Genomic DNA, 16,038 nt, shown 5'->3' on the forward strand with positions numbered 1-16,038 from the left:
GACCAAGTTGTGTTCTAAATCCATTCCGAATCTGCATAATAGGCATAATCATTTTTCCCAATCCCCACATCAGTTTGTCAATTCAATTAAACGTAATTTCTGTTGCTGTGCATGCCATTTCCCTGTTATTTGCTCTCCATCTAATTCTTTTAGGGCTGCAGTAGTATATGATATAAAGGTCAAGACCCAGGCATCTCGATTTCCCATAATAATTTCACATTGTCTGCCTTCCACAGGATAACGTTAGTAAAAGATGATCAAACAAGCACTGCACTATGCAATAACAGGTAATGTTGTGTGCCCTTCATGCTGCATAGGGTTGATGGACAAGTGTGCCCCTCACGCTGTTTAGGGCTCATGGACAAGTGTACCACTGATGCTGTTTAGGGTTCGTGGACAAGTGCGCCACTCATGCTGTTTAGGGTTCATGGACAAGTGTACCACTGGTGCCGTTTAGGATTCATGGACAAGTGTGCCCCTCATGCTGTTTAGGATTCATGGACAAGTGTGCCCCTCATGCTGTTTCGGGCTCATGGACAAGTGTACCAATGATGCTGTTTAGGGCTCATGGACAAGTATACCACTGATGCTGTATAGGGTTCATGGACAAGTGAGCCCCTCATGCTGTTTAGGGTTCATGGACAAGTGTGCCCCTCATGCTGTTTAGGGCTCATGGACAAGTGTACCAATGATGCTGTTTAGGGTTCATGGACAAGTGTGCCCCTCATACTGTTTAGGGTTCATGGACAAGTGAACCCCTCACGCTGTTTAGGGCTCATGGACAAGTGTACCACTGATGCTGTTTAGGGTTCATGGACAAGTGTGCCCCTCATACTGTTTAGGGTTCATGGACAAGTGAACCCCTCACGCTGTTTATGGTTCATGGACAAGTGTGCCCCTCATACTGTTTAGCGTTCATGGACAAGTGTGCCCCTCATGCTGTTTAGGGCTCATGGACAAGTGTACCAATGATGCTGTTTAGGGTTCATGGACAAGTGTGCCCCTCATACTGTTTAGGGTTCATGGACAAGTGAACCCCTCACGCTGTTTAGGGCTCATGGACAAGTGTACCACTGATGCTGTTTAGGGTTCATGGACAAGTGTGCCCCTCACGCTGTTTAGGGCTCATGGACAAGTGTACCACTGATGCTGTTTAGGGTTCATGGACAAGTGTGCCCCTCATACTGTTTAGGGTTCATGGACAAGTGAACCCCTCACGCTGTTTAGGGTTCATGGACAAGTGTGCCCCTCATACTGTTTAGCGTTCATGGACAAGTGTGCCCCTCATGCTGTTTAGGGCTCATGGACAAGTGTACCAATGATGCTGTTTAGGGTTCATGGACAAGTGTGCCCCTCATACTGTTTAGGGTTCATGGACAAGTGAACCCCTCACGCTGTTTAGGGTTCATGGACAAGTGTGCCCCTCGTGCCGTTTAAGGTTCATGGGCAAGGGCGCCACTCATGCTGCTTGGGAAACAGTGAAACAGCTGTAAGCATCGCTCAACCCTGTCCGTCTTAACTCATGTTGAGTTTACCTGCTTTGCGAATGGCAAAATCCTAATGGGGGTAATTGCCTGGAGCAAATTTAACTACTGTGAATTCTGAGTATTCATCTGGAACCTGTTCTTGCACATCCTTTTTATCGCTCCTATGCATAACAGAACGGGGAAATCATATTACCTCTGGCTTGGTCCAGCCCCAAAAAGATCCCCCCAAGCCTAGGACTATACCGCATCGCCTCTAAACTCTCTAAACAGGAAAACAAGCAACTCATCCCTCCTTGAGCCTTCTGGGCTCTGTGAATGAGGTGCACTATGTGTCTGTGGTACGATAAGCTTGTGACACAAATTTGAACATGCCATTCCCTCCTAGGTTGACCACAGCCAGAAATGGAATTGATGCTTGAATCAATTTCAACCATAGGGAATTCCTCTGGGTATTATTCAATTCCATAGATTTGTTTCTCTCCTGTGTCATTAGTTAAGGGAACCAACCATATGAAAATAAGTGTTGGGCTCGTCCAAATTAGCAGTCCAGTTCCTACTACATGTTCTATCTGAACTGGAACGCAAGCAGTGACATGCGCAGAGGGCCGTCACGTGGCTGCCTGTTTTCCAAGAGTTTCTGTCCTGACTGTAAGGGCAGATTAGGGGCATAAAGCTGACACGTGGTAGTGCATGATCATGATATATTAATAGACTTATAATTGCACACGTCTATTGGACAATAACATTTTTAGTAGCCATTCCACTGATTGTGCAGCCTCACATTGTTTTCTGGCCCCTAATTGCTGGACAGGCAGGTAACCGCCCCTGTCAGCCTCAGCAGAGGGTTATCACAATGACTGCCCGGCAGGCTTTAGAAACTAAAGAGAGACACGGATCCCCGGGAGATGGCTAATCCATCACATTGTTCCACACATACACTTAAAGGTGACAACCAATGAAAACGGTTAATGCAATAGCAAGATGGCAGGGCTCCAGCCAAGGCGCTGCCACGCATACTGATGTGCCCCCTGTCCAGGCAGAGACGCGGGCAGCTTGTTGCATCCTGGACGCCGCGGGGCTGCAGCCTCGGAGATGTAACGTGAGCTCCCTCTTATTCTATTGAAAACTAATTATGAATTGGTCTCTGCGCCGGCCTCGCGCCGTTCTGTGAGCTCAGCAGTCTGCATGTCGGGCCTGAATTATTAATAACGATAAACTGGTGGGGGGCGGCGGAGCAGGGCAGCTCTGTGACTTTAGTCGGTTCTTCCAGCAAGTTGCGGCCACTGAGGCTGCTTGGCTGCCCGTCACTGGTGCTGAAAGGATGGGGGAGCGCAGCCCCTCCGAGGAGGAGCCCCCCGAGGGCCTATGCCAGTATGCGCAGAAGATAACAGCCTGCTTTGGAGTCAACGGTAAGAGATTTCACATTTTCAGTCACTCCTAAATGCTACTTTTTACTCAATTCAGCCACACAGCTTTAGTTGACTTGAAAACCCTATAAGGGTGAGTGGATTACCTGTGATTTAAAGCTCTATCCAGCAGTTTGCAAATAGACTTGTCTTGACCCACATTTTAAGAGACGTTGCTTAGGGTTGGGCTAGGATTCTCTATTGATGGGGGCAGTGGAATTTAATTTTAAAAGCAAGTAGAGCCATCATCTTTCCTGCCCTGGCCTACGCCTCTGCACAGTCTGTGGTGCAGTTGTCCCTGCACCACTGGAGGGTGGAGAGCGCAGGGTGTGGCCGCTACAGGCTAGTCTGCATTTGTTGCGCTGGTCTGCGGCAGGGTTTGGCGCCTTCTCGTAAGCGTCGCGATCTGCATGTAACAGAGATCGCTGGTGTCTGAAGGATGCTCGTCTCCAGACTGCTGCCAGGAATGGCCACTTAGCAGACGACATTGATTTAATTTTCTGCACCAGCTTTATGGCTAGCGGCTCCGCAGAACCCTTTTTATTAGACTGAGCACTGCTCTTGGACCCAGTATGGATTTTGCACATTTCCCTGATCCCTCTGTCTGACTAAAGTGGCAAACATTGATGGGTCTACAGCCATCATTTTAGGGCAGCGATGACCTTTTATTCCTACTTTGTGAGCATGTATGTGTTATTTAGTGCGAACCAAGCCAAAAGGCGCAGAACGCTATGCAGGGTCAAAGGCAAAGACCCAGTCAACGTGAATTTGAGGGGTAGCTGGTTTCTAAGAGCAAAAGTGGACATTTACTGCCTCATGATATAGCACTCTTTCAGGAGGGGGTCTTCACTTTGTGTTTCTATTTCCACACCGCTTCAATCTCTGTAGAGGATGTTAGGGAATCAGAAGAAGTTCAGAACTGGGTCATGGATTTAATTAGAGAGATGGGAGACAGAATTAAGGGCAGTGATCTCACCAGTCACAACTGTTCTCCTCATAGATAAGTAGGTTGACCGGGGATTTCTTTACTTACCCGTGGAAGAGTCTAAATGTGTGAAATGATGGAGCTGGTCATCCGCAGAACAAAGGTGTTTGTGGTCATCAACTGAGACTGGAGAGGAAGAGAAGATACTATGTGATGGCATCAACTACCGACACTGGTGGTTTCATTAGAAATAATTATTCCTCTTTTTGCGATATATTGGGACAGGAAGTCATGCATGTCTATAATCTGTCAGACTTTTGGCCATAGCTGGCGTCTTCCGCTTTATAATGCATACTTGATGAAAAATGTAACAAATTCAGGAAACCTCACAGAGCAACTATGTAGTTAAGTAGCAGTGTTAGTGTTTAACCCTCACCCTACGCGACTGTAATTGTTTGGCAGCTCTTTCCATTAATTCATGAGCTTTCTGTCAGATACTTTTATTTTCTGTGGGCAATGCACTTGTCATTTATACTTATTTTTTTAAGTTAAAATTTGCCTTTATTCTTGTTAGTGAGAACTTACCATTCCCTATGATGATCATCAAGTACGAACTAGAATGATAACCGTGCTGGTGTTCCTTACTCATAAACAATTTAAATTCAGCAACATATTTAAATAGCAATTCGCGATCCATACAGCACGTATTAACATTTGCTCTGGAGAAGTGTAAACTCAGGATTTAAAACATATCATTTTTAGCAACCTTAAGATAATAAAAGACTAGGAAAAAATCATAACGTTCCAACCTATACCATGCAGTTTGCATGCAGCTCTTTGATGACAGTTCATTGGTCACTGTGCAATAATAGGCTTGTAACTTATGAACAAAATGATTTCTGTGACAAAAGCAGTAACCTACCAAGCTATCAATGTAACATGCAGTTTTGTAAACTGCATTTTACACATTCTTTGCAGCAGGCATATTAACCCTCTGTGCTACTTTATGATGAGTCAAAACTGCCAGTAGACAAAACTCCAATCTCTCTCCAACAGGAACATTAATCACCAGAGTTAGCTTGACATTGTTATTGCTTTCTGAAAACTGCTGGACACACACAAAACTCTGCAGCAGATGCTTATATAAATTATTTCAAAGGCAGCACCTCCCTGACCTCAGCGCCAGGTGCAGCTGCACCGGTCGCACCGCCCTAAAGCTGGCCCCGCATGTGAGTGAAATCTGGAGTGGCATGGATGCTTTCACCTCGACCTGCCTCCTTCTACCTTTACCATGAGGATGTTGCATGCGTTATGTGTAATGTACGTGTGTATCATAAGGAAGTGATATATATGGACAGTCACGTGTATGGAAGTGATATATATGGACAGTCACGTGTTACTCCTCATCCCCAATATTATTCAACCTAATGACATTTTGAGACCACCCAAGCCAATACTGTCCATATCTACTGTTTTTTTTTTTTTTTTGGGGGGGGGGTCACTATGAACAGAGTTTGTTAGAAAAATGTAATTGTTTCTCAGTAAATACCAAAAAACTAAGAAATGATCCATCTGCAACATTTTGTGTCTGGAGAGTCAGATTTGAGCATTCTGTGATAGAAAAAATGTCGATTTTTTTTTTTATTCCATATCCGACTGTATCAACCTTTTAACACATTAGATAACAGACGCCCAGGGGAATTAAGTGATTTGCCCAGGATCGCACGTTTGAGTTGAGTAGCGAAGCTGAGGTTGAAAGGAGGAGAGTCTTGCTGAACCAGCAGCAGCGTCCCCTGTAGGCAGAGGCGCAACTAGAGCCAAATTTCGGGGGTGGGGGGGGGCTGAGCAAAAATTTCGGGGGGCGGGCTGAGCAAAAAATTCGGGGGGGGCTGAACTTTAAGCAATAGGCAGAGTGGAGCTGCAGGGGCTTTTAGAAGGGGTGAAACAGCAGCAAGGCCTCATTAACATGCAAATGGTCTTTTAAAGACCTGTGAAGTGCTCGGGTGCGGCTGCTTTTTTGCCCGGGAAGGTGTCTCATCCCGGGCTGCCACACACGACGGGGGGGGCTGAAGCCCTGTGAGTCCAATGGGTGTTGCGCGCCTGCCTGTAGGCCACACCACCGCCGCGGAGCACTGGGCTTCCACTGTGATTAAGGATGCGCGCAGGGTCACCAGGAAGGGTCTTCAGCCGGACAGTGGCCAAGGACAAGCATTTCAGGGTGTGAGGAGCTTGCGAATAAAGTGATCCAAATCAGACCACCGTGCAGGGCAGTTCTTGGAAGGCACGCTGCAGCCGCTCGAAGGAAGAGGCGGAACAACCCTCTCTATAAAGAACAGATTGGAAGCACAAAGCAGCCCCATATTATGGAATCGAAAAGCCTGCCCAGCACTGAACCAGCCAGGTCCAACTGTAGTGCTAATGGATGGCAAATTAAGTGCAAAGCGCCTCTGCCCAGATATCAAATGTTTGCGCTCACTGAGACAGTGCGGCTTTGCGCCTAGAATATGAAAGCACAAGTAATATTGGTGATAGCGCGTCTTCTGCATTTGGGTCTCTGTCTGGGCAGTTCTCTCTGCGTCTGCGCCTCCAGGGAGCTGTCTGGTGCTGAAAGCCCTCCAGCTATAGGGTGTACTGGATGGATCTCAGCAGCTGCCGGTACCTGTGCATGTGGGAAGGAGCCTGCCAGTGGGGCAGCTAGCAGGCTCACTCCTTCCACAGATCTGTACAGCGAACTGCTGCTGCCGCCAGTACATGGAGGCGCACCCACTCCTGCACAAGGCTCTCTGACCACAGGATGTCTGGCATGCACTGGGCGGCTCCTCTGTATGTGAACACCTGATACTGCAGGGAGATGTCCGTGTGCAGAGACGGCACCAACCACAGTGTTCATACACCAGCCCCACCCGTACAACTATCGCATCTACACACACGGACAGGAACAACTGAATATGTGGGCCCGCCATTACTGGGAGCTGTCCGGTGCTGAAAATGTGACTGCCTCTGAATTCCTTAGAAGAGAGAGTGAGTGTGTGTGTATAAAGTGTGTGTGCGTGTGTACATATGTATATAAATACATATATATATACACATACACATATAGAAACCGTGATCAGGAACCGTTGAGTTCGAAACGCGTTGGTTGAGACAAGGTCATTAAACTTATGAATTTACACCCAGGAAGAGTGCGGCTACCTTCTTTTTGCTTCTAAAAAAAAAAAAAAAAAATATATATATATATATATATATATATATATATATATATATATATATATATATATATATATATATATATATATATATATAAGAGATCGGTAACCTAACAGTTCAACCATTATACATTTTTAAAAAACGTGTTGCCAAACCCACGGGGTCAACTTTTAAAGAACTAACAGAGGGGGGGCAGGAACTTGATGTGAGTGTTCATAGCGCCAAAGCAGTCCTAGCAAATATGTCCTTAGTTAAGTAGGGGGGAGGAATATTCCAATTATTCATGTAATGGATGGCAGCAAAGGGCAGACAGGTGGGTGAAAGGGATGCAGTATTAGGGGACGTAACCAGTGCGAGACAAAACCCCCCCGCCAGGTTAAAACACATGTCTGGCTTCATTCAGGACAAGGTTTAAATACGAAGGACGGGTAGGTTAGTGCGGTGCAAGGCTACGTTCAGTGTTAAACCTTTCTTTCTCCGTTTTCTAATAATGCACAAGCACTGCGAAGGTTTCCGTGGCCACGCCTACAGTGACGTAGTCTTTGTCATCCGGTCAGGAACTGCTACTCTCGTCAGCAGTTTCCAGTACCAGTGTGGCACTCAGCCATGACAGCAATTTGTTCCTCAGGGCCTCGCGAAGCTCCCATTTTATGGGTTCGTCAACATTTGTTTGATTACAGTTCTGCCCAGTTCTCGCCTCTTCTGCGAATGCCGGGGGGCGCCGATCCCTTTTCTCTGACAAGACTCTCAGAGCTTAGTAGTTGAGAATGATTGCATTTCCCTCCGACCTTTGTTTTCCACCCGTTCTCTCATTACAACGACGACTGTTAACATTTGGCACCCGTGGCAGCCCTGGCTGCGCCCTTCCTCCTCTTACTGCCTCCTTCGCAATCTGCATTGCTTTCTGTCGGATTGAAACTTTTACTAATATTACCTCACAAGGGTTTGTCTAGGTTTCCAACGTGAAGCTGGTTTTCTGTCAGATTCCCTGTGCTTGTTTTCCGGTATCCTGCCCTGCCCTTCCCTTCCATGCCACTCTTACTCATGGTTTTCTGTTGAAAGTCCAAGGTCAGTCCAGAATCTTCCTTGAGCTGCTGGTTCCTGCTGGGAAATGTGACATCATTAGTAGCTGGTTTATTTCCCTCACATCCTATAGTATCCTGCTTTACATGGCGATCTCAAGGTTCTTACATAGCTCTTAATGTTGTAAATCACTTGTATGTAACTACTTTTATTAGCAGAAAAAGCGGAAATTGGCATAGGGCGATAAAGGGATCTGCCCAGTATTACACATAATTTTAGGTGCAGAAAGCCAGCCCGTCGGGGAAATCAAGGTTTCATCAATAAATAAACCATCGATTCACATATTCGTCCACACGCAACATAGATTTTCATGGTTATGTTCTTATGAAGATTTAAGAACTAGACATGGATTTTATGCTGTCTGATCTGTCCTGTTATGCATGGCCACAACAGCTATTTACTTGATGTTGAATTGGCGCCAAAAGGAGATTCATGATTTATTACAGGAGAAAAGCTAGTGGTTGATGGATCTTTTTATTGCCAAGCACTGCAGGGCGGAAGATGAATCTTTTATCGCAGGAGTCCATTTTAATGTACAGTTCGGTGAGTTCTTTGATACCGAAGCAGTTCCTGAAGCTATGCTGACGAGCAAAAAAAGGTAGAAGATAAGCTTCTTAAAAATATTTTGTTTCAGTCACTTATAAAACTCCATAAATTCGGCAAACGTTTCTTAAATTTGAGGTTTAGCAGCAGATCGGCAGAATATTTTTGAAAATATAAACGTAATTAGGTCAGATGATTATTGCTAACACTGGCACACGAGAGTCCAAGAGAAGGCTTGATTGACTAGACAGAATTTACTGGGCAAACTTGACAACCGAAAGATTGTGAGTATTGTTGCTATTGCTTCTCAATTTTAGTATCTAACAAAGACCACCACTGTGACCTGTTTCAGATGCTACAAGTGGCAGACGGTTGGTGTTTTCGTGGTGTGTGCAAATGTACACATATTTATCCCTCAGTAAATCTTTATCTTTATCTATGGAAATACTCTTCTCAGCACTTTGTCAGCTTACCTGTAAATATCTCCACAAATCATTAGTTTGGTTTTCAAATGCTGCTATTGAATTATTATTAAAAAATAGTTTTTATTGTGGCGTTGCTTTTTTTAAACTCTCTACTTAACGTTTGTTGCGCATGCATATTAAAAAGCAATTGCTTACTTTTATTTAAAAAATGTTTTGCGTTTTTTTGGAGACTATGAACTTTAAATATCAAATCAAATTGTATTTGTATAGCACAGCTCTTCAGCTCCAGGCGCTGAGTCATAGGGCTCAGTCGAAAAGCCATGTTGTGACTCTTCCTAAATTCTGCCAGGGAGGGCGATGTACGGAGGTGTGGGGGGAGGTGAGGCCATGCCAGGACTTGGCGTTGAGGTAGGAGAAGGAATGGCCTCCACTGTAGCTCCGGCAGACTCAAGGTGTCTGTGCGAGGGAGAGGGAGGCAGAGTGACGTCTCTGGCAGGTTGGTGGAAGTTCAGGCAGTGATTGATCTATGCTGGACCTTGGTATTGGAGGGTTTTGTAGGTATGTGTCAGAATCTTGAATTGACATCTTTTCTGGATGGGGAGCCAGTGGATGGGGGGTGATGTGGGTCCGTTTGAGCAGTATGAGGATGAATATGGCCTCTGCGTTATATATCATATGGAGTCCTGATGAGTTGGGTGGTGGTTTGTGCATACAGTGCATTTTCGTAGTTTAGACGGATGGTGACTAGAGCTTGAGTGACCGTTTTCCTAGTGCCGATGGGGAACAATTTGAAGATCCTTCAAAGCATTTGAAGGGTGTGGAGGCAGGCGGATGAGACTGCATTGATTTGTCGTTTCATGGTGAATTTGCTTTCCAGGGTGATGCTAAGGTTGTGGGCTTGTTCTGTAGGTGTGGGGGTAGGTCTGAGTTCAGTGGGCCACTAGGTGTCATTCCACGGGGAGGTGTTGTTCTCGAAGACCAGCACTCCATTCTTGACAGTGTTGAGCTTCATACAGTTGGTCCTCATACAGTCAGCAACATTTGTCATGCAGTTGTGGAAATTGGTCTTCGTGGTGGAGGGGTCTGCTGAGAAAGGATGAGCCGAGTACCATCCGCGAAGAATGTGATGTTGAGGTCATGGGTTCTGACAATGTCACTCTGGGGCATTATGTACTTGTTAAAGAGGGTGGAGTGGAGGGATGATCCTTGAGGGATGCCACAGATGGTGCTCTTTGGTTTCAAAGCATAGGGTGATAGGCGGACTCTCTGGGTTCGTCCAGCAAGGAAGGATGTGATCCATTTGAGGGCGTATCCCTGCATCCCGATGTAGTAAAGTCTCTCGATGAGTGTGTGGTGGGATACACTGTTGAATGCTGAGGAGAGGTCGAAGAAGATCAGGACCGCTTATACTCCCTTTTCGAGGAGGGTGCCAATGTCGTTGGTGGCAGTGATCAGGGAAGTCTTTGTACTGTGGTTCGTACAGAAACTGGATTGAGAGGCCTCCAGCAGGTTGTTTCTCTCCAGGTGTTCAGTGAGCTGACGGTTGATAGCTTTCTCAAGAAGTTTGGCGGGGAAAGGGAGCAGTGAGATGAGGCAGTAGTTCTCGGTTTCGGTGGGGTAGGCAGAGGGTTTCTTGCGGAGGGGTCTGACTTCTGCATGTTTCCACACTTCGAGGAAGGTGGCTGTGGTGATGGATGTGTTGAGAATGGTGGTGAGTTGGTGGCTGATTTCCTTACTTCCGAGGTTGAAGAGGCGGTAGGGACAGGCCTCCGTAGGTGCTCCTGAGTGGATGTAGTTCATGATGGCTTTGGTGTTCTGTGTGGTGACCATCTCCTATGCAGTAAGAGGATGGTCGGGGTGGCACACATAAGAGTGAGGAAGCTGTGAAAGGTGAGTGGGTTTGGGATCAAAGTTCCTGTAGATGGTGGAGACCTTGTCGTGGAAATAGTTCGCTGGCGTGTTGCAGAGGTCCTGTGATGGGAGGAGTGTTCTCAGTGGCTGCCGGAGAGGCGAACTCTCAGACGAGGCTGAATAGCTCCTTTATGTGGTTTGTGCTTGCTTCGATGCAATTTACTAGGACATTTCTCTCTGCGTATTTGAGGCTTTGGTGGTATTTGTTGAGGGCTGACTTGAAGGTGGCTCGGTCTGAGGGGTTCTGCTGGCGCATCATCTTTTCCCCAGTTTTTTCCTGTAGGGTCTCATTGTCCTGAGTCCTGTGTGTACTAGCTAGCTTGTTTGAAGAATCCGTGGGACTTAGCTGCTTTGTTGGGGGTGACTTTGTTGGTGCAGCTGGTGATCCAGGTAGTGAAGTTCTGGACAGGTTGATTGTGGGCTCGGCCTGTGTGCTGCTAAGGGCATCCATCCATTGGGTCTGTGTCACCTTGTTCCAGCTGCGTAGGGAGGAGCTGGGGGGCCTGGTGGCGGTGCCTGGGGGTCCTTCGATGGTGAACTGGACAATTGCGTGGTCGCTCCAAGTGAGTTCTGTAACATGACTTTATTTGACTGTCACTGGCAGTGAAGATCGGGTCAAGTATGTGTCCTGCACTGTGTGTGGGGTCAGTAACTAGCTGGATGAGGCTGATATTGCTCAAGCATTCCAGGAGATTGACGGAGGAAGTGACCGAGGGGTCATCGAGGTGGAAGTTGAAGTTGCCAAGGAAGATGTAGTGCTTGGAGCCGATAGCCAGTGGGACCATGAAGTCTGAGATGACATTGCAGATGCTGAGGCATGGACCTGTGGTGTGAAGCCGAGGGTACCTCTGATAGACGTTCTGCCTTCGGTGTGGAGCTGAAAGTTTAAGTTTTCCATGAATAGTGTTGTGTCTTCTTTGGAGGTGGTGCAGCGGATTGTTTCTTTGTGGATGATGGCGATGTCTCCTCCGTGTTTGTTGGTGCGGTCTCTGTAGCCACTGAGTGTTGTGGTGGTTATGTCTGGGGTAGAGGAGGGGATGAGCCAAGTCTCTATGATGTAGATTAAGTCAGGGCGAGGGAGGTGATAGTGTCTTAATATTTTGGTGGCATGTTTGCAGAGGAATCGGGCATTCGGCAGGACACAATGAAGTGGTTCTGGGGCAGTGGAGGTGGGCGACATAGGAGCGATACGGGTTTCCGTGCGGTTAGTCTTGAGTTGCAGGTGAAGCGACAACGGCGGCAGGTGAATAGTCATAATGTTGATCAAGGAGATGCACGGCAGCAGTCGTTGTTGCAGCATCTGGAGTCCAGGTCTTGGAGTTCTGGGGTCGTGTACCTGTGGGAGGCTGGATGGACAGGGTTCCTGGTGCTGGGTTCCTGGTGCTGGGTACTCTTCCGTCACATGACTTCACATCACTACTGCTTTCATCATCAACATTATATCCTGTGTTCCACATTGGGTAAAAGATCAAACCTTCATCTCTATTCGAAAACCATAGCTAAGAATGGTTAGTGTCAGCTTAGGCTGAGGAAGGGTATCAAAACGATTTACCGTGGCTGATTACAAGCTCTGCTTCAGTCCTCAATGTGCTATGAAATACTCTTCTCAGTGGTTCACGTGAGAGCAAGCAAGCCCCAGCCTGGTCCACGTCATCCTCCAAACTGTGCCCCTCCATACGAAGCTGAGAGACTGACTGTCTCAAGACATCTGTGATCCCTGTTTGATGCTTCCGAAGACTCCCCATTTTCAGAGACAGTGCTGACCAAAGTATTCTCAGGATTTTGGTCTCAGAATGAAGAACTCCCTGCCCCTGGAGAGTCACCTAACTACTTTGCACGTAGCTTTCTTTCAAAATATGCCTGCAAACACCTTGGTTCTTGTTGTGTCCCTGTCTGTGCTTTGTCCAAGTCCACCTGTTCCTCTCCTTAATGGTCTACACAATCCTTGCTTTTTCACCTTCCACTGTACTGACATGGGGATCTGGACCATAATGCACAATATGTCTGTTCTTTCCTCATCTCACCCCCTCCATTGATTATTGATATTACCCCCAGATCTGTCCCCGCTGTACACACTTATAGGTCCTGCCACTGGTGGCGGCTTGCACATATGGGCGTCATGGCTCTGCCGACCTTGCCTTCTACATGGCGAATATTCCCATTGAGGTTCTGTAATTCTCGAGTCTGACTCCATTTTCTTCTGTGCCACCATTTTGTGTTGCCCTCACGTAGGCCTGTGAAGGTAGCCTGGCGAATAAAGTGGCCTGGCCGTCTTAGTTCATGTATACATTAACTAGGTTTCTTTTTGACTCTGAAATGAACTGTAAGAAACTGACTTCTGCACCTGAAACTGACCCCACAAAGCCAATTTCCCTGATCGATCTTTGTCTGAGATTGCCAATCAATGTTCAGGACATCGTTAACTTTTAGTTTCATTGTACATGTCTTATCTTGTTCAGCATCTGTTACCGTTTCTTTTTTTATGTTTCTTCATTACATGGGTTATGCTTTCAATTATAGGTTTGTCCGGCTTGTGGAGATTGAATTTGGGACATTCCTAATAATTAACTTTTGGGTTGGGATACTGTAAATTGAGCTTTTGTTATGTGACACTTTGTTTGAAAATGTACCTTATTGGCTAGAATTTTGTGCAGTGGGTGTACATTTATAATGTGAATATTGGGTATAAAAGGAGACGTCTCGCCATAGTAAAATGAGCAGTCTCCTGAGAATTTACACCGTGATGTATTTCTAGGATCACCGTTACTAGGTGCAGCTAATAAACTTGGTCTCTGATGCCATCCAGAAGTATTCCGTGTCTCTGTATACCAAGACAGGTGAACTCGAAGATCTTAGGCGTGCCCCTGACGCCGCTGGGTTAAACCCCGGTTCTTCACCATTTAGTATAATGTTAAAAATCTGAACCTCCCTGCGCACGAGGGTTAAACCGCAGTCTGCGGTGCATTGAATCTACCTGATGACGACTATCACATGTACATGGAGGCACCTGCGCCAGCCATCAGACAGACTTTGGGGTCTGGTAAAGGATCTGCCCTGACCTCTGGGGTTGGACACACCCAGAAGGTCCAAGGGTCAAAGGGTGGGGTTGTGAGTAGGATCCTCACTGATCTCACTCCATCCTGGGATGAGTTGGGAGAGGGTGAGGTGAAAAAGCAAGAAGCTGCAGGGTAGGAAACTGAGAGCTGGAGCTATACGTCGGCATTGTGTATGCTCTGTGCAGGGGGCAGCTTTCCATATTCTGCTTCAGTACTGGATGTGGGAGGAAACTGATGTCCGCCCAAAATGTCCATGGAACACGCGGCCGCTGAGGACCTGAAGCAGACCCTGCAAAGAGATGAAGATAAGTGGAAGAAACTCTCCCAAATGCTATGTGCATGCATGAGAGAGGGAGAGAGAGAGAGAGGGTATGTGTGTGTGTTTGCATCTTAATATGTGACCCTGAATGTGTGTGAGTTTCTGTGACAGTGAGTGAGAGCTGGTGACCTTGCATGGCCATGTTGTATCTGAAAGTATCTCTTTTAAATTAAAGGTGTTACTACTCGCCAACTCACAAACAAACACACGCATGCACACACTTGCACACAACACCACATGCTGCTTCAGGGGGTTCCCAAATTATTGAGCCCACTGAGCTGAATTCTGTTTTGATACTGCTCCAATGAAATTCGAATACATCTGCTCAGTGGGCTAACGAGCCTGCTGCAGCCGTCAGTGTATAACAAGTTCAAGTAGAGCCAAGGATTGCCAGTGATTTTTCATAACAGGGAACAGCAGTGCCTTATAGCTGGTTGAAAATTCTAGCATGTGCTATCCCAGCAATTCCATTCCACACAGTTCGAGACAGCTCCTCTCCTGCAGTCACCCCACCTGAGATTCATCCCAATCACGAGAACACGTTTTCCTGCAGAGTTCAGTGCGTTCCTGCGGGGTCATTTCACGGGAGGATTACCTCTGCAGATGCCCGCTATCATACACTGTCGACTGGTGTACAGTACATTTGGCAGGCGAAGGGGTTATTAATCTGCCGTTTTATTAATTGCAATCCACGGAGAACACGGACACACCTTGAGGGGTGCCCAGGGTGACTGAGAGAGGGTCTGTGTGAGTATTAGCTGATTACAATGGCTGCGGTCTCTTGTCACGTGACCCGGGCCTGTCCGTAATCTCCAGGAAGATAATCGCCACAAATATATCTTGTTTAATCTCCTTTAGGCCAGACAGAGACTGGCAAACCAGAGGAGCTGCAGCCACTGAGGGGAACGGGGGAACGACGGGCCCTCAGTGTCGGGCGGAAAGGTCAAGGCGGTCGGACTTGGAAAACATTATGGCCGTGGGACGACTGCAAAGAGGGGGCCGTTGCGCGTTGTCAATCGAGGAAGAAGAGCTAGTGCGCCACGTTTGTGACATACAGCGGCTGGGAAACCCCTAAGAGGAGCTGTACTTGGGGCGAATGCTGGTCAGTACTTTGAGTGGCGTGGATGTTTCTGCTTCTGCGACGGATATGGCCGATGTAACCTGCTCGGCCGTTCCTCGGGTCAACGCCCGGCCTGTGGGAGGAGCCTTGCGTTCCTTGTGACTGGCAGGCTGAGACATACTTTGTGAGACCTGCATCCCCGGCCCATCATTGGTCAGTAGCTTGGACGTGAGCTGGGTTCTGGTTATGTGACAAGCAGGGGCTTGGAAAGCATTAAGAGGAGTTGCTACTGAGGAGAACCAATGGGAACGGGTTGTGCGGGGGACTTTCCTGATTGGTTAGACCTACGGAACCAAGTTGTCAGCTGTTGCTAAGTGATGCTCAGCTTTCGGTAAGAGTAGGGGAAGTCATCCTTGGATCTTCCCTCCCAAGTTGGGTACCCTGTTCTCTTTCTCGCAAAGGGAAGCCATGGAGTTCCTTGATGGAGTTTTGAGAAAAGATATGGCAAATTACATTGAACATCTGAAGAGCTGAAAGCTGCAAGTGGTTTGAGAGGAAAGAAGAAATATGGTTTAACCTTTTATTGATTGGTTTTGAAGCCTGGATAATTTTTTAA

The 16,038-nt window shown here is 47.0% G+C and overlaps 1 protein-coding gene across 7 annotated transcripts in view; it reads left to right on the forward strand.

Moving 5' to 3' along the window:
- The first annotated feature begins 2,772 nt into the window (after positions 1 to 2,772).
- The window catches only part of ABLIM1 (actin binding LIM protein 1), a 698,379-nt gene continuing 685,113 nt past the window's right edge, over positions 2,773 to 16,038 (forward strand). For 4 of the 7 annotated variants that reach the window (XM_085603283.1, XM_085603288.1, XM_085603280.1 and 1 more), the window contains exon 1: positions 2,775 to 2,896. In XM_085603283.1, the coding sequence (XP_085459409.1) occupies positions 2,809 to 2,896 (88 nt within the window). In that variant the 5' untranslated portion in view covers positions 2,775 to 2,808. Of the gene's footprint in view, positions 2,897 to 16,038 lie in introns of all 7 variants that reach the window. The other 3 variants (XM_085603281.1, XM_085603282.1, XM_085603287.1) reach the window with 2 other exon arrangements.

Source organism: Triturus cristatus, chromosome 1_2 (genome assembly GCF_964204655.1).
Source record: "Triturus cristatus chromosome 1_2, aTriCri1.1, whole genome shotgun sequence".
Taxonomy (NCBI): domain Eukaryota; kingdom Metazoa; phylum Chordata; class Amphibia; order Caudata; family Salamandridae; genus Triturus; species Triturus cristatus.